Raw genomic sequence first — 27150 nt, 5'->3', positions numbered from 1 at the left:
AGACAAGACCAGGTGCAGTCCTCAAGGGTCCCACTGGAACAGAGATCTTCAGGCTCACGCAGACCCTGGAGACAGTGCAGCACCCCACCCACCCACCTACCAGAGCTAGCTTGCAGGGTTTAAGCAGTTGGAGCAGGAAATTGGTAATAAAATTGGAACCACCAGATACAGACCCCCCTCCCCCCTGCAACGCCTTCACTCCATCCTCTAGCTTCACACCCATGCAGGCTTACCCAGGGCACAAAAGCACCCCTACTCACACATGCACGCACATACACATGCGGATAGGCACAGGCTATCCACACCTGACAGACACACAGAGCCATGCTGAGATGGCACACAAGTGCACACACATGCTTTCCTTGGATACTAACTTGGCTGGAGAGTTGGCTACCACCTGGGGAAGAGAGAAAGGGCAAAGAAGACAGCACCGTCAGAATGAGGCTCCTGCAGGGGGAGCTAGAACACTAGGACCGCCTGCACACTGGCCATGATAGATGGATGGCCCAACCGTACTGTGTGAAGAGAGTAAGGAGTGAAAAGGAGAGAGCGCGCTCAGGATCAGGGACCACGGCCTCCACGACCCTCGGTTTGGATTGGAGATATCAACACAGCAGTATTCCCTCCATGGTGGGCTTCCATGCCCTCAGCTTTGCTAGGAGAAGGGTTTTCTTGTTCATCTCATGGGCATTTGTACCTTGTACAAGAATCCCCCACATACAGCCTGGCTGTAGACCCCAGAGAGGAATCTGGGGATGGAGAAAGGATCAACAGGGCTGCGTGAAGAAGAACCAAATCCCCACCCACCTCCTCCTAGACAGTAGCTCTGGACTTAGCTCTGTTTCATGGGGGCAACTCAGTAGTTCCACTCCCTGAGCAGGCATTGCCGTGGGGCTGTGTGGGGTGAGGGGATACTTGGAACACTTTCCTCTTTCCAGAGGAGGGGCATGCCACAGCAAGGAGGTGATGAGGAGGCCCAGGAAGAGTGTGAGTCCCAAGCTTGCTACAGGAAAGGCCAAAGCTGGGCAGCCCAGCTTGGATACCAGAGAGGGACCCTGCCCCTTGCTCTGATATGAGAGCCAGTCTCCTAAGGCCTGATCTCTTTGGGGAGCACTGTCTATATCATGATTCTTTAAATACAAATTACCTATGGTGGCAGCCCTGTGGCCAGTAGCCCTGTCTGAAACCTGATACAGAAAGAGTAGAGGGCAGTGGGCTCTGTCTCCAAACTCTACCACCTGCCTGATCAGCCCACTGTTGGGCTCTGACTGGAGAAAATTTGGCTCCAAGTGGCCTGGCCCTGGTCTCCTTGTAGCCAGGACCCCACTCCAGGGAACTTCATGGTGGCTATGCTCAGCTCCAGGCCCACCCTGTCTCAGAGCTGATAAAATTCTCTCTGTCCTCCCAGGCTCAAAATAGCCACAAGTAGATCTATATTAGGAAAGGGCCAGCATGGAACTTCCATTCCTTCTCCATGTTTGGCCAGTGCTGACAGCTGCAGGGTCAGCCCTTGCCCTAACCAGCCCAGTGTCCCTTGCAGAGGACAGTGTTGGCCTGGCAGGGTGTCAGCCAGCACCTTCTTTGGCATTGATTCCTCCCCCTGCTGAAGACCCCAGGCTGGGGTGCCTACAGCAGACGTGGTGAGGAGCCAGTGCCCAGGTCTTGTTGCCAAGATGCTACACCTGTCTAAGGTACTTTGTACTGAGTGGCCTGAGGAACACTGCCCTTCAATGCCAGCCTCAGACAGGATGAGAAGCAGGTCGCAGGGATGCTCAGGCCTGCCTACCCTTGCATTACATCCATTCCTCTCACCCCTCCAAGGAGATATAAGCTGTCTAGAGGAGAGAGCCAGGGAGGGGCTTCCTTTTGGAGCCAGACAGATCAGAGATTGAATCCTGACCCTACCTCCTAGCACTGGGACTCCAGGCAAGTTACCCACCCTTCTCAGCCTCTGTCTTCTCATCATAAAATGGAGATGGTGGTACCCCCCACACAGATGGGCTATTCCAGTGAACAGGATCCTGTCCAAAGCCCCCAGCCTAGGCTAAATGTGCAATGGAGGGATGTAGAGATCAGCATTTGCTAACCTTGTTGCTTACAAGCAGTTAGACACTCATCAAAGGTAGTGGCCTTGGCCTAGCAGAGGCTCCAGCCCTTCCTGTTCTCATTCCTGGAACAGTAGCATTCGTTTTTAGTCTAGATGAAGCACCAAACTCCCCCCCTCTCCTGGCTCCCTTGGAGGAACCTGTTGGATCCTGCCTCTCTGGTTGTCTCTGGTTGACACTCTTGTCAGGTTCTGGGCAGCCCTTGTGCCAACAGAATGGCACCTGGGGAGTCAAAAGAAGTAGGGGTTGGAGCTGGCCTCTGACTTTCTGGGCAGTAGATAACCTATCTCAAAGCAAGATGGAGTCAGGCAGACCCAGATGCCAGTGTGTGTGCCACTTACTAGCTGTGGGATCTGGGGCAAACTATTCATTCTCTGAGCCTGTTTTCACGGCTGTAGGTTGAGGGGAAACAATGCCCACCTCTGAAGTTACTGAGAGATTAAGCCAGCCTCCCAGCCCAGAGTCAAAGCTCAGTCAAGGGGAGACATGATCACCACGGCAGGTGGGCTTCCCAGGCAACCTAGTCCACCAGAGTCCAGCCTTCCTGCCTGGGGCAAGTCCAGAAAGGATCAGGAAGGCCTACCAGTCCAGCAAAGGCAGGATAAGGTGGTCATCTCTGATCTGACATTTTCAGAGTTTTCTGGCAAAAATCCCTTGCCAGGGAAGCCATTGAGGGTGAAGAGGGGGAGGTGCTGGTCCACCCGGCTCTGCCACTTTGGCTCAAGGAAGCCATGGCATGCCAGGGGCCACATTCTCTCAGGGCCTAGAAAGAGCTGGGAAATTGGGAGGTCCAGAGGAACACGGAGCTGATGGGGCACAGCAAGGACAATGTGAAGGGCGAGGCTGGGGTTAGACTGACCAGATTCTTGTTTTAACTCTTCTGGGTACCAACCGTGTAACTCCAGGCAATGGGCACCGTGTGGTAAGTGTGTGACAGGGCAGAACTCAGTGCTTTTCATGTGTTGTCCCCTTTACCTTCCCAATAACCCCGAGATGTGGACAGTGTGATTCCTCCCACAGAACCCCCTACAGGCTACCTTGCCCTCACAGCCTGCCCTGCCTGTTGCACCCAGAGATAACCAGAGGCATTGCACAGGGTGGAAATGGAAGCTACTATGAAACAACAGACGAGAAGGGCCTGGACACTAGAACGGGCCACGAGAGGCCTTCCTTCCTTCAGCCTCCTCCAAGAAGCCCTAGATCCATGTTCCTCTAACTCCTAAGCTCAGAGTCTCACCAACTAGACCATGGGGGGCCTGCCCAACCTGACCAGGGTCCCTGCAATCCCTCTCCCCTCACATCCTTGCCAGTCTCTCCACTGTCAGCTCCTGGGCTCCCTCCCCCAGGCAGCCTTCCCAGAAGACTCCCCAGTCCTAGGGAATTGGCCCTCCACCTGGAACTCTTCCCTGTTCCTGCCTCAGGGTTCCTGGAGTGTGTGTGGCTCCTGAAGGCAGCAGGCTGTCCAATCCCACGAGGAGGGGTGTGTCTGCTATGAAAATTTGGGAAATTGAAGTCTCATGTATATAGGCCTGACTGGGTGCCTTAGTAACAAGGCAACTGGACCTCAACTTAATCTTCTCTGGAGCCTCAGTTTCTTCTGCAAAAAGCCTGCATGTCACCCCCCCGGGTAGATGTATAAAGCATTGATGTGCCCAGCTCACGGCAAACGTCAACAGTGTCTTTGCTTGCATTGCCCTCCAGTGCTGCCTCATGGGCATAGGATGGCTGGATTGAAGCTACTTCTCTCCAATCACCTGCTCAGTCCTCTGCTGAGCACCGAGGACCCAGGTGGCCCCAGGTGGCCCCAGACCACCAGTGGAGAGCTGTGCATTCATTACCTACCCTCCTAGGAGTCCAGCACCTGAGGCCTTCCCTCGGAGGCTCATCTGATACATCTGAGCCATCTCCCTCAGGGTCTCTGCTGAATACAGGCCAATGGGGTTGTTATACTGCCTTGGCTGGCTCGGACCTGGCAGGACTTTCAGGCTGAGTGGGTCCCGGGCCCCCTCAGGGATGGCCTTGGCCCCTGGGCTGTCCCGTGGAGGGCCGAGGTCCGAGGCCTCCGTGTGAGAGGAGCAGATGGAGGTCTGGGAGAAGGAGGAGCTAAAGGTGCCCCTGAGCTCCAGGGTGCTTGGGGTGCCCAAGCTGGCCCTTGCCTCAGGGTTGGGGCTTGGTGCCGCCAGGCTGCCGTTCGTGTCCTGAGCAGGGTCCTGACACAGGGCAGCACCATGCAGGGGAGAGAGAAGAGAGTGGTTAGAGGCCACGCATGTGCAGTGCTTCTGCATAGACTTGAAATGGGCGAGTTAGTGCAAGCACCCTGCAGCCTGCCACCTGCCACCTGCAGCCCGCTGCCTGGAGCACCCAGATGGGACACTGGTGCGGAAGGGTTTTGTCTAGAGGAGTGGGGGAGGCCCACAACTCCTAGCCTGCAGACTGGCATCCACCTGGACACAAATGCAAAGCCCTGCACAGAAAGCCAAACTATCTCTGGGGCCCAAGGAAGTGGTGTGGGGCCAGGGGATAGTAAGTAGGGGTCCCCTCCATCCTGTTGGTGTTCTCTCTTCTCCTGAGAGGGGCATACTGTGGAAACACATCACACTGAGAACCACCCTGCCCCTCTCATGACCAGGGAGATGGGATCCTCAGGGCAGGCCAGGTGGGAGTGCCAAAAGGGCAGGTAAGGAAGTAGGTGGCCTATTTAGTCTTTAGTCCACTTCTGCAACTTCTCTCAAACAGCTCTCTGCCCACTTCCCCAATCTGCGATTTATCTCAACCCCTGTATGCCTCTTCTCCTCTGTCTTCCCTGCCCACCTCCACCACGGCCCAATCTGCTCCAATAGAGCAGGCTGCAGGAACCTTAGGCTGGGCCTTCCTAGCTTTGGGTCAGGCCCCTTGGACCCACGGGGCTGAACTGCTTAGAGGGAGTTTTGGAAAAACCCTGAGCACAATGGTGAGGTCTGGGGCCAGGGCTCTCCATCCTTCATCACCTGATCTGCCTGCCTCTAAGGCCACAACCAGTTTTTCTGACCGGAAGGTGGGCAATTTGGAACTAGAGGAAGAGAGAGCCGTGTGGAGGAGAAGTCCTGAGGGCCAGTAGGCTCCTTCATGCCTGGGAGTGCCTCCTCGGTTGATTGACACAAGCTGAAGCTTCTGCCATGGTCACTCCCAGCCCTAGTGTTCTTGGACATCTTGCTTCTATCTTCTAGAACACTATTGTCCAAGCTGGCTTCCTATCAGCACAGCCAGGGGGACCTGGGATGGTAGCTAGCACCAGGCAGTACCCTACATCTCAGTACTTCATGGAGGGCCTGAATGCCTCTCCTGAGATTCATTAATGGCAGGGCAGGGGCAGGCAGGAGCCACAGCTGAAAGTGGACCTCACTGCGACAGTCTGCACCTACCTTCTGGTGAGGGATCACCGGCAGAGGGGACTGGACGGGGGGTGCAGTTGTGGAGATGGCAACAGGACGCTTTGACCTGGAGAAACCAGAAATGGGAACAAGTGAGGACAGTTGCCCCTGGGTCCAGGATCTTCTGCCTGGGCAAGGCTACAAGGGACACCAAGAGAGAGCTAGGCAGTCAGGTTAGAGGGCCTGAGGTTCACTGTCCAACCAATGGCTGGGTCTCCCCGGGAAAGGTTCTTGACCCGACCAGAATGGAGAAGTTGTAGACCTTGGGCACTCTGATCAGTACCATGGGCCCCTGCTATGTCCTTGGGAGGCTGCCTGGACCAAAAAGCAGGGAAGATCCTGGTTTCTAGGTCCCATACTGGCAGTACTGTTGCTACTGTCTCTGAGCCTCATGTGTAAAGTGAGGCAGTAACATCTTGACAGTGACTTGGACTAGTTTTTTCATAGCACAGTTTTTTTTATAGCCCATGCAATTGTTAGGGACAACCCCTCTTTTGTACCCACCCAATGTCCACTCTCAAACATCTGCCCGTGCTCTGAAGAGATTCCACTTACTTCTGCAGGGTGAGGCTCAGGTTGTAGCTGGCAGCCTTGATCTTGTTCTGGGCTTCCAGGTGGGTCATAGTGTCTGTGTTGACGCCATCGATGGCCACCACAAGGTCACCTTGGCTGAGCTGGGACTGGGCTGCCTTGCTACCTGGTGTGATCTGATTGGACAACAGAAGAGGGATGAGCATAAGGAGGCTGGTCCTAAGGGTGGGCCAGTCCTTAGGGAGGAGGCCTATGGACCATCCAGTAGAGACCCATTGTGTTGTCTTTCATTCACTGTGTTCGTACCTGCTGCTCCCCAAGCCTGCTTCCTCTGCCTGGCACACGGCTACCATGTTTCCTAGTGCTTTGTATCCAATTATACCCCCTCATTCCACTAACTCTGGTCAGTGGAATGAGGGGGTAAGTAATGCATGTCACTTCCAGGTCTACCCTGCAGTCATCCTTGTGATCCTGCACACTGTTTGTTGGCTAAGTGCAAAGGATGGCGAGGAGCACAACCAGGCTGCTAACTGGAAGAGGCCTGGATCCTGGAGTCCCTGCCTGGAGGAGAGATGGTTAAGGAGCCCACATCACAAGCTCTAATAGACTTTCATTGTGCTGAGCTATTGAGATTTGGTGTTCATTTGTTACATTAGTTAGCCTACTATTACCCTTGTACTCTAAGAGCCCAGCACTTTCCAGGTCCCAGGCGGGAAGGGAGACCTAGGAGTAGAAACTCAGCACTCCTCATCCCAAAGACACTGACAGGCCAAGGGGCAGGATAAATGCACCTACTCAAAAGCATCCTAATGCCAGGGGCTTCATGCTACCATGGCAGGTGTATAGAGGGCCGAGGGAGCCATCCACCCTGCCTAGGTGAGCAAAATTGGCTGGGAAACAGGGCAGAGTCTAGAGGTTCCATCTCCAGTGTAACCTCAGAGAATACCATTGAGATCCTATCAGAGGAACCACCCCATGGGTCATCAGGAAGGCAGGCCCCGTGGGATATTACTTGGTATGCCAGGGTGGCTCAGACTGTGCTCTCAAAGGCATCATGCCCAATGCAAAATTTTGCCTGCCTGGCTCCAAGTAATGTCACCCTGAATGCCATGGAGGCCCCACCCACAGTGATGTTCAAAGTACCTGGTGACACCACTTAAAATGGTGTGATAAACTGCCCTTAGTGACAGCCCTATCCCAAAGATGATTTATCGGATGTCATGGAGACTTTAGCTTCATTTCCTGAGATTTCCCATTGAATGTCCAGCCCCTGCTGATACCACATAGAATGACTTTAGGACTTGACCCCAAGACACCATGCAAGAGGCCCCTACTTATGACATCTGTGGAATGCCAGGTAGACCCCATCTCCAATGATATCACAGGAAATAGGAGGCTCTGCCTTCCTACCCTGACTCTGGCTATGGCTGAAAGGTGTCCCTTGGCTTTGCCCCCTGTACACACCCACCAGCTAGTACTCTTGGCTTCTCTGGGCACATCCTAGTCACCTTCTTGGCTATGATCCAGGGACAAGGCCAGCTCCTAATGTTGGCAAAAAAACAGATTCTGGCTAAGGACTGGGGATCATCCTAGAAGGAGCCCAGAGAGGACTTGGGGACAGTCCTGTGTCCCATGTGCCAAGCCTGGATGGGCCTCCAGGTAGGTCCTGGGCTCACAGACATGGATAGAGGCCTCCTTCCAGGCCCCTCACAGGGAACCCCATTTCAATCAGGGTGCCCGCAGTCACCTATCTCCAGGCCACTCCCAGATGGACTCTACAGGGTGCACCCAGAAACTGAATGGCTTTTGGGTAATCACAGCACCATCTCAGAAACACTGCCTACACAATGCAAGTGATGACAGCAAAAACCTGCCTTTGCAGCCCTGGGTGTCTTCTTAAATACTAGTCATATTGTATGCAGAATACCCCTCCTTCAACCCCTGAATCTTCAGGCTAAAAAAAAAAAAAAAAAAAAAAAGGACAATAGAGAAACAAATGCCTAGATTTCCAGAAAGCCCAGTTCAATCTCCAGACTCCATAGGGGCAGATGCCCTATAGAACTACTTGGGATTTCTCCAAATACACTCTTCTCCCTAAATTTGTTGCTATGTGGATCCTCTTCTAATGATAGGAGTGTGTTGCTGCCTTGGAGAGGGGCAGTTAACCAACAATACTGAACAAAACCTAAATATTTTCCTAGACCAAGAGGGGACTCATGAAGACACAGAACTGCCTCGCCCCACCAGGCTGTCCTGAAGAAAATCCACTTGCCTTCTGGCTTCCTGTGCAGGGCTCTGCCATCCCCAACAATTCATTATAGACCCTTTTTCCAACATGGAAAAAGTTGAAAAAATTCTACAGTGAACACTGAAATACCCACCACCATAGTTATGGGATAATATTTCATTCATCTTGCTTTACCACACATCTATCCTGCTATCTATCCATCCTCCAATCCTTATTTCAGAGGCATTTCAAAGAAGTTACAAACACTATGTGCTTTTATTCAAGGTGATTTTTGCAACTACTATACTGTTCCTAGTGGATTACCCACAAGGCTCCCCCAGAGCAGGTCACACCTGAGCAGGAAGATACCTGTCATGCTTGTCCCCATGCTTATTACCTACTGCTTGTTACCTCATGGTGTGGCTCCCCATAGTAGGTAACTCCCATCATGTCCGCTCCACAGCAAGACAACTTTATAGGATGATACACCCAGATGCTTCTTACCATCTACAGAAAAGGGGTTGTCTCTGGCAGCAGAAATCTGGGGAAGGGGAAATACACAGCTGCAAATCCCACACAAAAGGACAGGACCTGCAACCACAGAAGGGACAGTGCCAGGCAGGATGGGAGCATCCAGAAGATCATGCGAGTGTGATCAAGGGCACCAGAATGATATCCAAAGGAGGTTGGGCCCTATCAGCTAGGGCCAGCTGCAGACCAGCTGGAATGCCCTTCTTTCAGAGTTGCTTTGGTGACATCTTTCTCTCTCAGGGATAGGCCAGCTCATGCCAGTCCTTCCCTTTGGGTCCTGCCTAGCTCCTCCTCATCCTCAGGTATGAGCTGGGGTGATCCTTGTTCCTGAGGAGAGCTCAGCCTCCCTGGAGCCAGGTCAGTAGCCATATACCCTGGCGGGGAGCTATGAGCTGGCTCCAGTCTGCCCTTGGCGCCTCTCTCCCTGCACCTGTGTCTGCTCATCAGGGCACAGCTGGCCTAGACTTCGGCTGCCCCAAGCAGAGTCAAATGTCCCTCAGGGTTGGGTGGGGTGCAGATATACTCTTATAGGGAGGTGCTCTTCTGTTCGGCCCAAGTGCCCTTAGAGAAGGCAGGATGGAGGCAGGAACCCCAAAGGCAGCCAAGGGCCATCAGGTCCTTTACCCTAAACCCAGGAGCAGACTGCCCTGGCTGGGAAAGAGAAATGGCACCCTCGGACCCTTGTGCACTGCCAGAGCCCTGGGCTCGTGAAAAGTATAGTCCAGCATGATATGTCTGTGCATCTTTTATCTGACTCTCCATCCCTCTCTCTGGATTGACTTTGTACCAGAAAAGACTCAAAGCTCCCAAATTCTTGGAAGGGTTTCTTCTTTATTTTTTCTTAAAAAAAAAAAATCTTCCTACTCCATTTTGGGCATTTAAATTCCTCTCTGAAATGAGTAGTTTATTCCCACCTTGCTTTTTAGTTTTCTTCAGTTGACAGACACCTCTCAACAGGGACCCCCAACCCTGAGCAGATCCCAGAGACCCCCAGGTGGGAGCACAGATGACAAGCTCTGGGTATTTGGATATTTGGAGGCCAAGTTCAGCCACCTGGCTCACAGGAGCCCTTCTATCTTGCTGGGCTGTGGTCTTAGGGCCCACCAGAGGGTGGCACAAGAATAGCTGGTACCAGGGTCACCTGCATGTACCTACAAGGGAGGCAGCAAAAGAAAGAGCATGGACTTTGGAATGAGCTTCCCTCAAGTATCCCGTCGAGAGAGTGTGACATCCCTCAGGATGATTGTAAGGACTACATTATTAAACAGGGAATTATGTAAGGATGGTGCAGAGCTGAGAAAGTTCCAGAGAAGCTCCAAACCAAGAAAAGTGTGAGTGCTGACCCTGTCCCCTCCCCCCCCACCCCCAGAGGTGCCAGAAGGACTGAAGTCGCCGGCCTTATCCCCAGGCTCCACAGGAAACAAGATCCAGCGCTGGCAGAGGGTGGGAGGCAAGAGGTCAGCCCCACGTGACCAGTACTGAGCCAACTGCTGTCCTTACAGGGGCCCGGGTCAGGGGAATTCTATCCAAGATCCCAAGGAAGTAAGGTGCCAGTAGGGACTCCAGAACACCAGGCTGTGGCTTCCTAATCCCCCAGCACCCTGGCAACAGGGACAACAGCTGGCAGCCTCCCGGCTGGCAGTTGGGCTCTGTACAAGTTTCCAGCCATCAGTCTTGGTCCTCAGCAGCAGGCAGGCTCCTGCCTTCCGTCTCTTCTGGATTTGCCAGGTGTGGCAGGGTAGGGCCCAGGGGCAGGTAGTAAAGCCTTAGGAGAGTACAACTTCCATCGCTCCTCCTCCCAACCCTTCCCCGGGATTTCCCCCTGAATCCCTGGGTACATTTTAACATTTTTCACATTGTGCGATTAAATTACCACTGTGCCATGCTTGCTCCCTTCCCATCTGGCCTCCCCTGGGGCCCTGCCCCAGCCCTCATCCTCTCTCTGGAACCTCTGTCTCCCCACAGCCCCCACTCTCCAGTCCCACCTCGGCCAATAAATAAGTCAAAATTTCTTCTGTGTCCTGCCTTGTTTGTTCTAATTGGATCCTGTCTCGTTTCTCTCCCTTTGTCACCTCCAGACCCATTACTCCCACCCCTCTCACACTCTGCCATCCAGCTTTGGCCCCCATCCAGCCACATATAACGACAGCCCACCTATGTTCAAGCCAGGTGGGTGGGGTCATTGCTCCTCTCTAGCTGACCACGCCCTCCCCTGCCTCTCCAGACCCAGCCACTGTCCCTCTCCTCTCCTCCTGTCCAGGCCTATGGTTCTGTTTACGTCCTGGGTATGGCCAGTAAAATGCTCTCCTATGCACTTGGCTCTCAGGGTCTCCCAGCAAAGTCAATTTCATGCCTCTTCGGATGGAGAAAGCTGTGTTTGGCAATTAGAGGACTGGAGGTGGGGCCCAAGGGGAAGCTGCAATCAGGGGCAGCCCCTGAACGGGAGGAAGTCATTCAGAAAGGGAAGGAAACTCAGGAAACTGGGGGGACCTCGGTCCCCAGGCTAGAGGGATGTCCACTTGGGGCTCTGTCCTCCTCACACCTGCTGCCTCCCAATGCCTTTAACCCAGGCTTCCTGGGACTGCCCATGCAGTTGCCCTTGCTGTGGTCCAGAGGTGTCTGAAGGTCCCCTCCCTAGGATCTAGCCAGCTTTCTGTCCACTTCCTTCAGAGCTGTCAAGGGGTCAGAGATAGCAGGGAAGGCCTGGTCTGGGGAGAGGGTGTCTCTAAGAATTCATTCCCAGCTCTGACTCTGCGGTCTTCACTTATCTTCCCCTGTTTGATAGATGGATCGCTGGAGGTCTCGAGGCTTGCCTGACCTTCAGTGAGGCTATAAACAGCATGGCCTGTCAGCACTGCTAGGCGCTGCCTGAGTGACAGTGAGACGTGCTCCAGCGACCTCAAAATTCCAGGAATTGCCTGCACAACTACCCCAGAATAGTCTTGGCTTGGCCCCATCTGTCTCCCCAGGGATCCTCTGTTCTCAGTGTCCCCACCTCAGCTGGGAGAATCCAATAAATACTGAAACCGAAACCAGCATAAAGGCAGAGGCTGCTGGACTGGTGTCTGCCAGGTGAGGTTGGTGAGGCCCGGGGCTGGAGGCCTTCCAGCAGAGGCGGGCCTTGCCTGGACCCAGGCTCACCCTGCCACTCTGCCAGCCTTGCAACCAGCCAAGTGGGAAGTTTTCTTACATTTGTACTCTCACACCTAGTAGAAAGCACTGTCCCTTCCTCCAGAGAGTTCTGGCCTGGCATCTCTTTGAGGGGGACAGTCTCGGTGCAGCAGGGCCCATTTTACAGATAAGAGGACTGAGGCTGGACAGATGATGACAGAGCTGAGAGTAGCAGAGCTGAACAAAAGCACAGCACCTTCATAAAAATGGGGGCATAACAGGCATGAAGAGGTAAGGCCATGACCGTGGCCCCAGCCCCTGGCCAGCTGCTAGGGCAAAGCGGGGCTGGGCCTTTGGAGCTGCTCCCTCCTTGGCTGCTCCCACCCCTCCCCTACTTCCTGGAGAACTGGCTGGGGTTGGGGAGGGTGGGGTGAGAGGGCAGCTCATGTTGCAGGCCCTACCGCACCTGTCCAGGATAAATAAAGGCATTTCCCCTCCACTCTCCCAGTCCCCTCCTGAACCCCCTTCTCTGTGGGTCATCCTTTGTACACTAGTAAAAGTACCCTGTTAAGACCCACAGAAGGGAGGCTTGGCACGGCTGCTACTGCCTCAGGTTGCTTTGGTGGGGCCCATGGACAAGGCAGGGCTGGGAATGGGAGCTACCACTTAGCCTGCAGGTGGCGGGTATCCTTACAGGAGGAGCTGCAATGCCTGTCTGCAATTGAAAGGGTGGGGCTTCTATAGTCAGAGAGGTGTGGGAGCAGGCATGGGAGTTAGGTACCACTAAGACATAGGAATTCCACCCACCATCACTTCTGTGCATAAATGTGAGCCTCAGGTTGATGGCTGGGAGGTGAGGAAATCCCAGCCCTGGCTTCCCGATCACCCCCTTGGATTGCAGTGAATGTACCCTGAGGGTGCAGGTCCCTATTGAGAATGAGTATGCTCTACTTGGCCAGTTCTCCCCACCCCAGGACTGCCAGTGGTGCCCTGCGGCAAAAGCTCAGCTCAAGATTATGAGCAGTGTCCACTGGCCAGTCGTGAGAAGCAGATGATGGCTAGGGTGGGAGTGGGGGTCCTCCAGAGTTTTGGCACTGCATCTCTTTGAGGGGGCTGCTCCTGGTGCAGAAGGGCCCTGTGAACCCCAGCAGGAAATTTCACAGCCCTGGTGTGCAGAGAATCTATCTGGCCAGGAGCACTGAACCTTCGATATCTGAGGCCAAGGTGTCCTCAGCCCACCAGTGGCATTTTCCAAGGGACTTCCTGTCTTGGGGAGGACTCCAGTGTCCAGCCTACCCTGCTCCATGGCCCAGACGATTTGGGGTGTGTCTCAGAAGGAAACTGTCATGCCTAACCCCCAATGTCCTGTATGGGTTCTATTTTTATAAGTCCCCCCAGTCATTGGCTCCCGCACATCCCAACACACCCCCTCCCCGAGTGAGGACATTCCTCTTGCTGTCTAGCTTAAGGTCTCTGTTGCCATTTAAGCCCCTGGCCATCTGGAGCCAGGTGGTGCATAGGTCCTATGTGAGGTCATTGGCTATCCTGGGTCCACTGAGCCTGGGGGCTAACATGCACCCACAGGATGGGGCAGGGAGAACTAGCAGCAAGCCTTTAGGGTAGTGGCACTGGGAGAGACTTGGGCTCAGTCCCAGGCATGGGGAGGTTGGAAGGCTCATGAGAATGAGAGGAAGGGTCCACCTTATACAGGGAGGAGATGGGCAGCTATGGGGTTTGTGGACTGTGCAGGGACTAAGGTGGGCTAGCCACTGGGCTCAGGCAGCACATCATTGAGGTAGGTGTGCAAGGCTCTGAGTGTCTTTTCAGTCTGAGACTTTCTGATCTTCAGGATAGTAGGCCCAAAGGGGCAGAGACCCAGATCTCCAGCGGAAGGGTAGAGGGCAAGACCAGCATCCGAGGAGTACAGATCCAAGGCTCCCAAGGTTACCCTGGGTGGAGCTTCTCCTTTGTAGGGTCCCTCAAGTGCCCATGCCATGTTCTCAAATCAAGACTACTCTTTCAGGGGGCACTGACCCCTGCACTTTTGCCCCTTACCAGAGCAACTTCGGGTCTTCCCGGCTACCTACTGCAGTGTTGTTCCTAGGCCCAAGATAAGTCTGCTGCCCTGGGGGAATAAACCACATCCTTTTCCCCCAGGTTAGTAGCAGCCCAGATACACCTGGCCACCCACCATGTTCCCATGACAGCCTGGAGGGCCTCAGCTGGCCCCTTCATGCCAGGGTTTCAACCACCCACCAGGCAGGGGTTGTCTTTGCCCCCTTACATGCCTCACTGTTCCTCCTGAGCTCTGGGGCTTTCAACCCTGGCTCTTCCAGGAATTGCTGGGGAGTGCCTTTACCTGACAAAGATTGACTGGGAACCTATTCTGTCCCAGATAGTAGTGTAGATGTGGGACCATAGTAGCAGTTAAAACAAAGTCCTTCCTTCTCCCTTCTTCTCAAATATGTCTAGTTTTAGCCTCTCTGGGCTTCAGTGTCTCCAGCTGGAAGAGAGTGGTGGACCTCCCAACCCACAATGTTCTGTCCTATGCCTACCAGACACTGCAGGGCCAAGGGGCCATCTCTCCAGGTAAATCTGGGGCCGGGGAGACACTAGACAGGCAGGAGGATCAGGCAAGCCCTGGACCAGTGAGGGATGAAGGTCTAGAGCCATGATCCAGCTGGTGCAGGGTCCCTGACTGGCCCATGGTAGCAGGAGAAGAGGGACTCGAATGGAATTGGTGCTGGAACTCAGTAACAAGCCTGCCTCCACATCACAACAGCAGGGCAGCAGGGGCAGCAGTCTGTCTATCCATCCATCCACCCACCCATTACATGCTCTTTCCCAAAGCATCTACAAACTTTGGGACTTTAGGGAGGGACTTTAGGCTTGGGGGCACCCAGAGCCTGCCCTGCCAGAGAAGGCACTGTACGCTCTGTCCACCTGCCCGCCCACCCTGCAAACTCAGCATTTCCTTCTCTGCTCAAAACACCCAACACCTGCCCATGATGTCACACTCTAGTGGGCAAATTCTCAGGGACAGGCTCAGGTGGGCAAACACCACTGGTGGCCAAGACTAGGAGATCAGTTCTGTCGGAACCCTCAGACAGGGGATAGGGTATGCTCTGTTTTCCAAGAGTCTGGGGAGGACAGACAGACAGATGTACATACGTGCCCTCTTCTGAGTGTGCCTTGCCCCTTGGGGTGCCAGGCCATGAGCAGTGTGCACTCACCCTGGAGATAGTGAGGGGCATGTTGAAGTCCTTGCCTCCCTGCAGACGGAAGCCCCAGGGCCCGGGCCCGGTCAGAGTCACACTGTAAGACATGCTGGTGCTGATAGTGGCTGCCTCTGCAAAGGGTAAAAAGTATTAACTGAGGGGAAACTCATGCACCCCACCTCCCCAGCCCACACCTCTGCCTCTGCCCTGCCCGACCCCCCAGTCCCCGGCCTTGCCTGCTCTGCCCCTTGCTGCCTAGACAGGCTGTGCAGAGCTCCTGGGAGGCTCCTAAGAATAGCTGGGAGCGAATGCCATCGACACTGATATCTGCCCTTGCTGCGCCCATAAATGGACTGTAACCCTACACTGTGCCCGCCCGCCTGTGGCCTCCCAGCCAGGTCCACTGTGACTCACGCAGCTAATATAGCCCCTGGGGAGGGGTGTCCAGCACCCAGACCCCCCCGACCAGGGATCAGGAAGAGAGGACCGGTCAGGTTGATGACAATGTTCTTGCCTCCTTTCTCCCCTTTGCCCTATGAAGAGCCCAAGTCCCTCTCTCTGGGTCCATCCCTGGCCCAGGAGGCTTGGGCCAATCTCCCTCAGGCAGGAGTTCTGCTGCTCTGTGCTCCCTGGTGAGGACTCTGATATACTGCCTTATCCAGTATGGGTCCTGTGTGCCTAGAATTGAACTCCCTCTCTAGCTGGTCTGGAAAAAGTTTCAATTCAGAAGACCAGTGATTGGCCCTGGGACTAGCCAGCCATAAAAATGATCTTGTAATAGCAGAACCTCTGGGCATGGCCAAACTCAGCACAGGGCTCTTTACACTATTATCCCTAGGATCCTAAGAGGCTGCCACTTTAGCCTGTAGGAGCCAAGGCTCTGAGAAGTTAAATGACTTCTCCAAGGTCACATAGAGAATGGACCTGGGCCACAGTGGAGCCTGGGCTAATTCTAAAGGCATTCATGCCAGATAATGAGCTTCTAGTGGCTGCAGGCACCTCCCCAAAGCCCTGGCCCAGGAACCTGGGGCCCTGCCCACCCCATGTTGGCACAGGTTCTGAAGGCAGATCTGGGTCAGGCCCACCGGCTCCAGACCCTCTGGGGGCTCAGCTGGTTATTCCTGGCTCTCCTGTCTCATTTGTGCCCTGGAAAACTTGACAGTAGCATGGAAAGGTCCAGCTGCCAGCATTGCACGCCAGGCCCCGTGCCCTTTACGCAGGAATGGCAGGAGGCAGGGAGGAGGGAAAGAGATGCCATTTGCTCAGCTGCTAGGACACAAGGCCAGAATGGGCAGGGAGGGGAAGCATGTATGGCATGTTCAGCCCATACTCTAGAGACACTGTGTTCTGGATGGGGGCCTTGGCCCCTCAGGACTCCTGCCAGTGTGGTCTTTGGGTCAAGATACTCCTAGAAGCCCTGCCCCAAGAGAGAATTCAGGCCCCATGTGGTCTGGAGATAGATCAAATCTCTCCCTGGTTCCCCAGCTGGGGAAACTGAGGCTCAGGGAAGACAACCAGGTTGGTTGGTTCCTGGCCCTCTCAGAGCTCTAACTTGGGCTTGCTCTGAGAACTTTGCAGCCAGGGTGTGAGCAATTTCCCTGCTGCCAACACCCCAGCCTCACGTCCCAGGCCTGGCAGACACAAAGTGCACGGGAGGAATGCCCATGATACAGGACAATTTGCCCAAGGTCACAAAAATAGCAAATGGAAGAAGCTAGGAAGGGACCTGTGTTCTTTACCCCCACTTTACTACCGTCTCTGCCCTGTATCCTGCAGTCTTGCCTGTCCTGGCCCAGAAGATCAGCCCCCAATGCTTCTTTCATATCATTCCCTACCCCCCAGGCCCCATGCCATCCATTCCTAACTCCAGCTTTGTCCCTTTCTTAGGGGTATCCATCCTACGAGGCTGGAGAGGACCTAGCAGCAGGGCATGACCACATGGGGAAAGGAAAGAGCTGACCCTGTATGGGGTTGGGCAAAGCTGTACCTGGAGCTGCAGGCTCTTTCTCTGGACTCTGATGCTGGCCTCGGCCTCTGAGGGAAGGGAGGGTAGTGGGAGGATGCTCTTAAAGGGGAAGGCCAACCTCCCTCCATCTGCCTCCCCTGGGAGACCCAAAGCCAGCTGGAGAGCAGCTGGTACCCACAGGCTAGGCGGAGCTCAGTAGCTCATTGGGGAGTGGGGATGGGCCATGTCTGGTCTTTGTCCCTCCTCTACTCTGCCCCCCTGCCGTTTGAGATGAGCTTTCAGGAGTGGAAGTGGGGGATGGGAGAGGGGAGGAAAGAAGCTGCTGGGCCCTTCAAGGTCAGGTCCCAGCTCTCTCTCCCATCACAGACCAGTAGGTAGACACCATATTTGTCAGACAAGATCTTCTCTGCTTTTTTATTTTCTTTTACCCTGTCAGAATCACACTGCCCTGGGATGAAATTAAAGCACTGATATGAAACAAACCATAGGGGCAGGGTGTGGACAAATGTGCTTGGTGCGCATGCAAATAGGTACCTATGGGAGAGGTGCTCATTGGTGCCTGTGAGTAGGGGAGGGGAGTGTGGGCTGCAGGGAGCCTTGTGCTGGGAGAGGGAGAAGCAGGAGGTGAGGGAGCATTTTCAGTGCACAAAGTAAGGTCTGTGTTTAGCTTCAGCCACTGGCAGTGGGAGATGCTCTGGCTTCCCGGGACCAGTGAAATGCCCAGCCTGGATGCACAGACTGGCCAAGATGCTTGGCTCATAAATAGCTGGTGTGTTCTCTGGAGCCATCACCATTGTCACGGCCTGGACAATCGCAGCACACAGCATTTCAGGAGAGGAGGATGACTGCCGGAAGGAAGAAGGCCTGTGTATACATTCTTCAGACTGAGCCCGGGTGTGGCTGCTGAGCTGAGAAGCGGGTGTAGACCACATTGCAAGGCAGTAGTTTTGTGGTGTGGGGAGAGGATGTGGGGCTGGGACTGTGAATCCAGTACAGCACAGGCAACAGGGCCATTTTGAAAGCCTGCAGGCTCCAGGCGTAATCCTGGGTCTGTGTGTGTGAGAGGGTGTGACAGGGCCAGACACGTCCCAGAAGAAAGAGAGAACCAATGGGCGTCCTACATCCTGGAGCACAGGCTGGGGAGCTGCCCCTTGGTCTGAAAACAAACAGCAAACATCCGTTTAGCCCGAGAAGCCTCCTAAGGGGAACAGTCTCCCAATGATCCTCTGTGTCACTGAGAGGTGCAGGAGGTTGAGTGGAAGGGCCAGGTTGCATTCCAGTTTGGGGTTGGGCCTTCTCAAGGACCACGTCTCAGAGAAAGAGCAGAAAAGTCTAAGGCTGTCTGCAGGATATCCTCCAGGCTCGGGCTCCTGGGGTCTGGACTGGGTTCCTGCCCACTCTCACCCTTCAATTTCTCCCTTCTGAACACTCCTCCTGCATATGTGTGGGCTCTGGCAGCTCCTGTCACCCCTGCTGCTCGGAGTCGCTGCTTGCCTGCCTTGTGGCTTCCTCCGAAGCTTCACCCTGCAGGCTCACTCCACTCAATTCCACCCTTCCGGGACTTTGCGGAGGGTCCTGGCTACCCTACAAAGTGACCACGCCCCTCGCTGGGTTTCTTGTCTCCTAGGGGCAGATTTAGGGACCCCACAGACCCCTATTCCTACCATTTCCTGCCACTTTTCCCTTCTGCTACATCCCCTCTGCCATCTGCAGGGTCTGTCTGGCTGGTTCTAGGGTCACAAAGAACTATCCTTTCCCAAGACACACTGAATCCCTCCCATGCATCCTCCTGCCTTCACACAGGAGGTCAAGGCTGTTTCCTTGACCAGGATGGCACAGAGCTCCCTCCCTACCCCCAGGCTGGAGATCCCTACTTCACCTTCACCTTCCCTGGGGAGCCTCAGGGACCTGCCTCTGCTCTCAGCACACTGCGTGCTCATAATTCCATGGCAGCACTTATCACGCGTGTTTGGTGACTGCTGATGGCCAGCTCTCCGTGCCCAGCGCCCCAGCCCAGCCCAGTCTCCACCCAGGATGGGAACTGTGTCTTTCATTACTGCCCTGCCAGCCTGGGGGTCACTGCCAGGCTTTTGTTCTGGTCTCCATGGTTATACACAGTGCTTGAGCTCTAAGACAGGGTGGGGTTCTTCTCAGGAGAGTGCTGGGAAAAACAGGGGCTCCCCAACTTCAGAGAGTAGCCCTGGGCTCCCCTCTCATAATCACACAGAGAAACCACATGAGAAAGGCAGGCAGGAATGCATCTGAGGTCTTGGACTGACTAGGGAAGCCCGAGAGTGCCCAGGAGTCAACTGGTGGGTTGAGAGAAGGGGGTGAGAGAAGGGCAGGGCAGGGAGCTGTCAGCTGAGGGAGGAGGGGCTGCCCAGGGCGCCTGTGCAAACGGAATTTCCAACGTTCCAGAATATGGCCTTCTCTAATCGCCATCGACATTCCGTTCCATAGGCACTTGGGCTGACAGCTGGCCTTCTTTTAATAGCCACAAGTATTCTGGGTGACATCCTGATCTCAGGGCGTTTGTGGTGAGCACATACACAGCTTGTAGCCTCTCCCCCCAGGTACGTCCAGTCTTGAAATCACACAGAGAGATGCATACCATCCACACTTAGTCACACGCAAACACAGAAGACACATGGGGACATGTTCAGTTGTGTGTCCTGAGGTCTTACAGTGACAGAAAGCATATGCTGGGCACATGGTCACACATATGCACAAGTTGTGCTCTGCCAGCTACAGACCACATACCTTCATGGATATATGCATTTATATACACGTGTGCATATGTCTGTCATGGCACTACATAGCCAACAGCACCGCCTGCTAAATGTGTACATAGATAGTTACCCAGACACACCCAAGAATAGTCACAGACCATATAGACCCTGCTCAGGAAGTCCTGGAGTCACGGGGACCCCCTAGCAGGCAAGGGGAAAACTGGGGTGTATGGGGTAGGGGTGGGTGATTCCCACAGGGCATTGGCCCTGCCCACAAGAACAAGTCCCCCTTCCAGGCCATTCCCTGGGCTACTTGCCCCTACTTCCCACATCTTTACAGATTGGCAGGTACTATACCCAATCACCTTCCTGAAAGTCTCAGCTTCCTGTCCTTGGGACCTGGAAGGGGCTGTGGCTTCCTCATCCTCCAGGATCTGACCACAGAGGGACCATCCATTCATTTGCTGGGCAGCCCCCCATGCAGCTGCTGCCTCCGTGTCTGTCCAGCCCTGGGGGAAGTGGGAGAGGCAACTGTGAGGTGAGAAGGACACTCTGCATCTTGTCCCTCCCCTGTTCCTCTCAGGTCCTTCTTGACCTTCCCCACACATATTCAAATATATCCACACATATTGATAGCAAACTACGTGTGCCTGTGCTAAGTGTGGGCGTGTGCTGGCACGCACTTACACACACACACCTTCCCAAGCATGTTGGTGTTCAGATTTTGGGGTGGATGGGTGGTCTTCATGAGGGTCTAGGCCTCTGTTAATAAATTAGACTTATTTATTCTTCACTACAGAGGTTCAGGAAAGGGACCCTGACAACTCCTCCCTCATCTCCTTAATAGAGACCCTCAAAGATGGGACAGTGGAGGGAGATCACTGTCCATCTAGTCTGTCCATAGCAGTTCTTGGTGAGAGCCACAGTGGGCCCTGGAGGCAGAAGGATGGAGGAACCTGGCTAGAGCCTTGGGGAGCTCTCCTGGCAACATTTAGGGCTCCCACAGATCCAGGCCCTGGGGAGGGCTGATGGGCTGGAGGCTCCAAAGACCAACATTAACCGTCAAATCAGCACCCAGATATGGGCACACCACAATCTTCTAGTCACTGTGAATAGAAAGACTATTCACCCTTTCCAGGGAGGATGCAGAGGCTCAGAGGGGTGAGGGACCCGCCCAGGCTCACATCGTGAGGATGAGATAAGCTCAATCTCCAGGTCAGTTCCCTGACTCCATGGCCAATGCTCCTCCTTCCCTTTCCTGTGGCTCTTCAAGGTGCCCAGGGTGAGGGGACTTAATGCTGAGGAATGAGGCCCCTGAGCTGGCTTTGTCTCTAGATGCCTATTTAGAGCCCCAAATACTAATTTTTTCAGTCTTGACAGCATGGAAAAAGAGACCTCTTGGAGTTGGAAGACCAGTTTTCAGACTAGACTTGCTGCTCATCCCTTCTCTGGCCCCAGTGACCCTGCCTGTCTTGGAAGATGATGTACTGGAGGTCTCTCAGTCTCAGTGGCAGTTCTTCCAGGGCATGTGGCCTTCCCAGAGCCTTAGGGCTGGTAGAGGAAGGGGTGGTGAGGTGCCAGCCAGCTATTGTTCAGCATCCTTACCACCTCACTCTCAGAACCCAGGGACTCCTGGCGCCTCCGTCCAGAGATCCAGCTGACTTCGGAGGCATGGCTGATCAGAGTGGAGCGGTGGGTAGAGCGGTAGCTGAGGGATGGACGGCCATGCTGGCTGGACACACCTAGCAGCTTCTTCAGGAAGGGCAGGTTCTGGGAGATGGCCATCCTGCAGGGCCACACATCTGGTTAGGGACACAAGAGGTAAGGGAAGGACAGACAGACTGAAACATGGCTAAGGTTGGTGGATAAACAGACACTGGGTGATGGGAACAGACAGGCAGTCACTGGGAGTCATGGGAGGCAATGAAGATGGACAGACAGAAGCTGAATGATGAGGCAGACAGAGGCTGGGAGAAGGAGACCAGTGGGCTTACAGAATGGTGGGATGGATAGACAGACCCTGGGGTGGTAGGTGAGGAAAGACAGACCCTGGTAGGTGAGGATAGACAGACCCTGGGTGGTAGGTGAGGAAAGAGAGTCTTAGAGTAGCAGGTTCATTCAGGTGAATGTTGGTTCCAGCCCACATGTGGCTGGCTTAAGCCATATCTCTGAAAGTGGGGATCAGGGACACTCCTGAGTGCTTAGGATGGACCGGTTGGGTCTTGCAGTTCACTTTTTCAGAGGGAGCTGTGTGATAGAAACTTCCAGGCTAAAAGAAACACTGAAAGTCCCATAGAAAAAGTGCCTCATTGCTCATAGCAGAGCATGCACTGGCCACAACCACCCCAAAGACCCTGCCAGGGCCCTTGAGGTGAAGCCAAGTGCTCCCTGCTGGCTTCTCTTCAGGCTCTTGTGTCTGGGGTCTTGTCTTAATAGGGACAGCAATGTTGAGTTGCCACCCTAGATGCCTTATGACCCAGCTCCAATGAGGTAAGCTCAACCCCCTAATTAGGATTGGACACTGCCCAAGAAGACTTGATATTCCTCCAAACAGCCCTCTTGGAAACTGAGATAGGAGAGGGTCATACCAACTCCAGACCCCACCCACTGTTGTTGTCTGCTCCTGGCAGCTCACGGCCCCCACCCAAAGTACATACAAGAGACAAGACAGATGACAGACTTCTGCTGCATCTGCAGGCCCAGGCCTTCCATGCCCATAGGTGGGGCCCTGGAGGCCTGGAGATGGGCCATACCTGTACTTGGGGTGGATGATAGCATAAATGATGGGGTTGTGGATGGCAGAGGCCTTGGCGATAACAGCCGGCACTGAGCTCATGTAGGGAGTCAGGAGGTGTGCATACCTAGGACAGAGAAGATATGTGGCCCTCCATCCTTCTCCCCAGTTGGTTTTCCCCCATCAATCTTCTTCCTCTGAGTCAGATCTTGCCAAGGCCCAAACCCCAGCCCACCCCAAACCAACACAGCTGGGTCAGCCCTGTATCAGGGAGAATTCTGGACTAAAGTGGACAGGGGGGAAGCTAGTAGAGATGGTTGAGGATGGGTCTCTGGGAGAAAGATATGCCAGGGTTAGCTGGGGATGATTCACCAAGTCCCACTATCTTAGAGCCTGTGCTGCTGACAATATCTCCTGGTGCTCTCCATTGACCCATCTACACAGCTCTTCCCATACCCCAGCCTCACCCTGATGCCCACTTGCTCTCCTATCTTTCCTCTTCCACCTTCTGTGCCTGCTCCTCCTTCTTTTTTTTTTTTTTTGTTCTGGGGATTGAACCTAGGGGCACTTAAACACTGAGCCAGATCTCCAGCCCTTTCTTTTTCTTTTTAAAATATTTTTTTAGTTGTAGATGGACACAATATCTTTATTTTTATTTATTTATTTATTTTTAAGTGGTGCTGAGGATCAAACCTAGGGTCTCACGTGTGCTAAGCAAGCACTCTACCACTGAGCTACAACCCCAGCCCCCCAGCCCTTTCTTAAAAAAAAAATAATTTTTAGTTTGAGACAGGGTCTCTCTAAGTTGCTTAGGGCCTCTCTAAGTTGCTGAGGCTGGCTTTGAACTTGCGATTCTCCTGACTCAGCCTCCTGAGCTACTGGGATTAGAGGCATGCACCCTTACACCTGGCTCTCCTGTCTTTCTTAGAGAAAACTCACAGTAGGCTCTTCAAAGGGACCAGGCCATCCATACACAAAAAGGTCCATAGCTGAACACTTCCAAGGTTTCATAACTCTCCATGTCACAAAAGTGTTTCTGAAGTCTAGCCTATACTCATGCTACTATAGATGCTAAAGTCCCAGACTCTAGTTAAAAAGGACTATAGGGCACCTCTTAGGGATCCAAGTAGGATGCCCACAGCCCAGATAGAGGAGACCAGAAGCTCAAGGAGAGCTGTATGTTCCCAAGGGGATTGGCAGGCCCTCTGGCTGAATCTGGGGGTGGCCCAGAGTTCCTCCAGCATATGCCTTGGAGCTGGGTAGAGACCCTTGGTTGGGAAAAGAATAAGACTTGGAGGCTGGACTTAGGGTGTGAGGATGGCTGGCTCAGGCTGGGCTTGCGGGGAGAGGCCATCCAGGGGTCCCTTTCCCTTCCCACACCTTCAACCCCTGTCCCAACCCCTTAGCTCCTGCTCACCCAGCAAAGGCCACCAGGGCCACAATGGAGTAGGGGGCCCAGGAGACTATGAAGAGAAGGATGACCAGCAGCGCGATCTTGGCCACCTTCCACTCACTCTGCATCCTCTGCCACTGCCGCCGCCGTCGTGGGGACTCGCCACAGCCCTCACAGGCCCTGGGAAGGGTGTGTATTCTTGAACTGACCCCATTCCAATTGCAGTGAGTACCAGAATCATGATTGCTGTCAGGAGCTTCCCTGATCCATCCCTGGGGCACTTGGAAGGGGGTTATCCCTTCCAGAAAATTCTCATTACACTGATTCTCAACTGCCTTGTTGAGGTTCTACCTGGGGTAGAACCTTCTCTGTCCCCTCAGACATGCCTAAAACTCCCTCCTCATAAACCTTGTCTCTGGAGTTTTTTCTAGGCGTCCACACCCAATAAGCACAGGTTAGCCTACCAGTAGCTGGGACTACTCGGGAGGGTGGGGCAGGGTCTCTGTTAGCTGTCACTTACCGGCCTGTCTCCCGGATGGCCCTGAAGATGAAGATGTAGCAGTAGATGATGAGAAACAGGGGTAGGAAGAACACAAAGCAGACGAGCAGCATGGTGTAGGCACGCACAGAGGGCGTGAAGGTCATGTAGTCCCAGGAGCAGGATGTCAGCAGCCCCTCAGGCACATAGGCGCCTGTGAGCGGGACAGGTGCTCAGCCTCCTCAGTGGCACTGCCTAGACTCCTTGTCCATCAAGGGCTTCATATGTGATATTTGGGCCTCTACCCTGTCCAGTGCAGTGAGGAAGCCTGTGGCAATTGGGGGATGTGGAGGGACCTTCCCAAGGTGATTCTGGCAGGGGTACCACTCAGGGGACAGCTGGCAAAGCCCACAGCTGCTCATTTTTGCTAGACTGCAGCAGAGGCCTCACTCCAGCCCCAGGGTCATGCTCACTGATCTCTGTCTCACAAGGGCTAGAGCCTTGCTGCTTACCCTCCTATTCACTGAGGTTCGAACTCCAGACCCTGCCTAGTCTGACTCACTGCAAACTTGGTATTACACATTCAAGAACACCTGTATTTGGGGACAGACTGTCCAGGTGATCCTCTGGCCCCTAACTGAGTGCCCTCAGTCTCCCCTGCTGCTAGTGATTGATGGCCCCTGAATGCCCATCTGACTTGGGGCTCAGGAGGTCCCTGGGTCCCCCCTGTCAGTTGATTGACCCAAATTTACCCACCTCCCCTTAACCCCTCTCCCAGTCTATCTGCCCCTCCCCAAATTCTACCAGAACACTTACTCCAGCCAAAAAAGGGTGGCAGACTCCAGGCCAGGGCATAGAACCAGACACCCAGCAGGAAAAATGCTGCCCTCTTCTTGGATGCCATCCCAATGGTAGCCAGGGGCCGTGTGATCACCAGGTAGCGGTCCAAGGCGATGGCCGTCAGGGTTATCATAGAGGAGATGCCAAAGACAGCCCCACAGAAGGCATAGAACTCACAACCTGTGGGCACAGCCCTCTTCCCTAAGTCCTCGGGGGAGGGATTCAATCAGGTACCCAAGTGGAGGGAGGCACTGGGGATGGGATGAACTTGGCTCCTTCTCTGACCTCTCAGGAAACCAGGCCTGAGCCCTCTCCACCCTGTCTACCATCCACATCTGACTGAGGCTGGCAGAGGACTCAGGACTAGAACCTGATCTTCCCTTCTCACTCACTCATGGAATTGAGGGCAGCTGCTCACTCTTTACCCAGGAGGAAGGGAATCGCCTCTTCTGGGTCACCCTGCCCAGTGGGCAACCCCATGCCAGACCCCTCCCCCTCCCTCCAGCCAAAGGGAGCCCCAGGTGTCTACCTGCCTCCCCAAAGAGCCACCGCTTATAGAGACTGCTGGCGAAGAAGATGGGGGCCTGGGTGGAGGACATGAGGAAGTCACTGACAGCGAGGTTGATAATAAACATGTTGGCAGGGGTCCGGAGGCTTCTGCTCCTGTGAGGGTTGGAAGTGGTTAGGGGGTGTTTCCTAATACCTCCAGAGTTGTGAGGAGCTTCCCTTACCCCTCAACTACACACACACACACACACACACACACACACACACATACATGCAGACAGGCCGTGCTGCTGGGCCACACTCCTAGCCCTCTGTCCAACAGGCACCGTCCGAGGAGCAGTTGACCCCGCAGTGCCAGCTGAGAGGGACCCCCCAAGGCAGCTCCCTCAGAACTTCTCTCCAAAAACTCCTGTATCGCCCAGGGGAGGCCAGTTCTCAGGTCACATCCATTTCCTCTTCTCAGCCTCTGGATTCCCTCTGGGTGACTCACAGTTTCTCCTTAGACAACCCTCTCCAGGCCCTGGTCTCCCCAGGCACTTCTTCCCAGGCTCCTCCTCCCATGCCTTCCATGAACTCATGCTCCCTCCTTGTCCTTCTTCCAATGTCCTGCCTGGCCCAGGCCCTGCTGGGCACAGCTGTCTCTGTTGCTCTCATCCTCAGGATGGCAAAGGGCAGAGGACTGTGAACCCAGGCCAGCCACCTTCACAAACCTTGTCTCCTGGCACCATCTGTCTTTGCATCTACCCCTGAGGGATGCATCATGATTCCCATTTTCCAGAGGAGAGCACTGAGGCCCTAACTCATGAAGTGACTTGCTCCCAATCATGACATTCAGTAAGTGCACAGTCAGGATTCAAAGACTCCTTTGCAGGGCAATGCACAAACACAAACCTACTTCATCTTCATTGGACACCATGGAGGAAGTCACAACTCCATTTCACAGATAATAATAAAAAATGAGGTCAAAGGGGATAAATGGCTTTCTCTGTCCTTTTATTAGTTGGTGGGGAGTCAGGGACTGACTATTTGTGCTCACTTCTCCACTGGCCTGCCAGCAGGACAGGTTGAAAGAAGCCTACGATGGTTGATGGTTGCCAAGTGGCTTGAGGACTCAGCATCCTGTGCCCAAGGCTGCTCTTGAGGATGTCCCCTGGGGCAGGATGGCAGAAGTGATCTGAAAACAGGGCAGAGTGGTCAGACACCCAATATTCTAGGGGTAACAGATGACATTCCTGGGGCCCAATTGACATATGCCATTCAAGTTTACTTGGACTAATTTTCCCCCTTTTCTGAGCTTAAAGATTGAAGCCTGAAACCTGAGATCATTGAAGGCTTGGCCGTGGCCCCCCAGCTAGCCTCAACAGCACCCT

General features: G+C 54.2%; 2 protein-coding genes across 7 annotated transcripts in view; both read right to left on the bottom strand.

The window, feature by feature from the left end:
- Ldb3 (LIM domain binding 3) overlaps nucleotides 1-15511 on the bottom strand; it is a 63317-nt gene extending 47806 nt beyond the window's left edge. Inside the window, exons 1-5 of one of the 5 annotated variants that reach the window (XM_026397053.2) lie at nucleotides 15370-15511; nucleotides 15149-15264; nucleotides 6071-6222; nucleotides 5507-5582; nucleotides 375-397 (exon numbers count right to left, since the gene is read on the bottom strand). In XM_026397053.2, the coding sequence (XP_026252838.2) occupies nucleotides 375-397; nucleotides 5507-5582; nucleotides 6071-6222; nucleotides 15149-15241 (344 nt within the window). In that variant the 5' untranslated portion in view covers nucleotides 15242-15264; nucleotides 15370-15511. The remainder of the gene's footprint in view (nucleotides 1-374; nucleotides 398-5506; nucleotides 5583-6070; nucleotides 6223-15148; nucleotides 15265-15369) is intronic. The other 4 variants (XM_026397049.2, XM_026397050.2, XM_026397051.2 and 1 more) reach the window with 4 other exon arrangements.
- Nucleotides 15512-17504: 1993 nt separating this feature from the next.
- Opn4 (opsin 4) lies at nucleotides 17505-26263 on the bottom strand. Of its 2 annotated transcripts, none has more exons than XM_026397028.2 (9): nucleotides 26052-26263; nucleotides 25803-25936; nucleotides 25250-25453; nucleotides 24476-24647; nucleotides 23980-24135; nucleotides 22582-22689; nucleotides 21434-21614; nucleotides 20186-20337; nucleotides 17505-18255 (listed from the first exon to the last, which is right to left on the bottom strand). In XM_026397028.2, coding segments are annotated over exons 1-9 (1386 nt in total). In that variant the 5' UTR covers nucleotides 26054-26263; the 3' UTR covers nucleotides 17505-17978. The 2 variants fall into 2 exon arrangements, with proteins under 2 accessions (XP_026252813.2, XP_026252814.1); XM_026397029.2 differs by having other exon boundaries at nucleotides 18133-18255; nucleotides 20194-20337.
- Nucleotides 26264-27150: the final 887 nt, after the last annotated feature.

The sequence above is a fragment of the Urocitellus parryii genome, chromosome 5 (genome assembly GCF_045843805.1).
Source record: "Urocitellus parryii isolate mUroPar1 chromosome 5, mUroPar1.hap1, whole genome shotgun sequence".
NCBI classification, from domain to species: Eukaryota; Metazoa; Chordata; class Mammalia; order Rodentia; family Sciuridae; genus Urocitellus; species Urocitellus parryii.
This window is presented reverse-complemented; position numbering and strand designations above follow the sequence as displayed.

Coding starts and splice junctions, on each gene's coding strand:
- Opn4 (XM_026397028.2), bottom strand. Junction 25,454..25,802: donor GTGGCTCTTTGGGGAGGCAG/GTAGACACCTGG, acceptor CTGTGCCCACAG/GTTGTGAGTTCTATGCCTTC. Junction 24,136..24,475: donor GCCATCCGGGAGACAGGCCG/GTAAGTGACAGC, acceptor CACCCTTCCCAG/GGCCTGTGAGGGCTGTGGCG.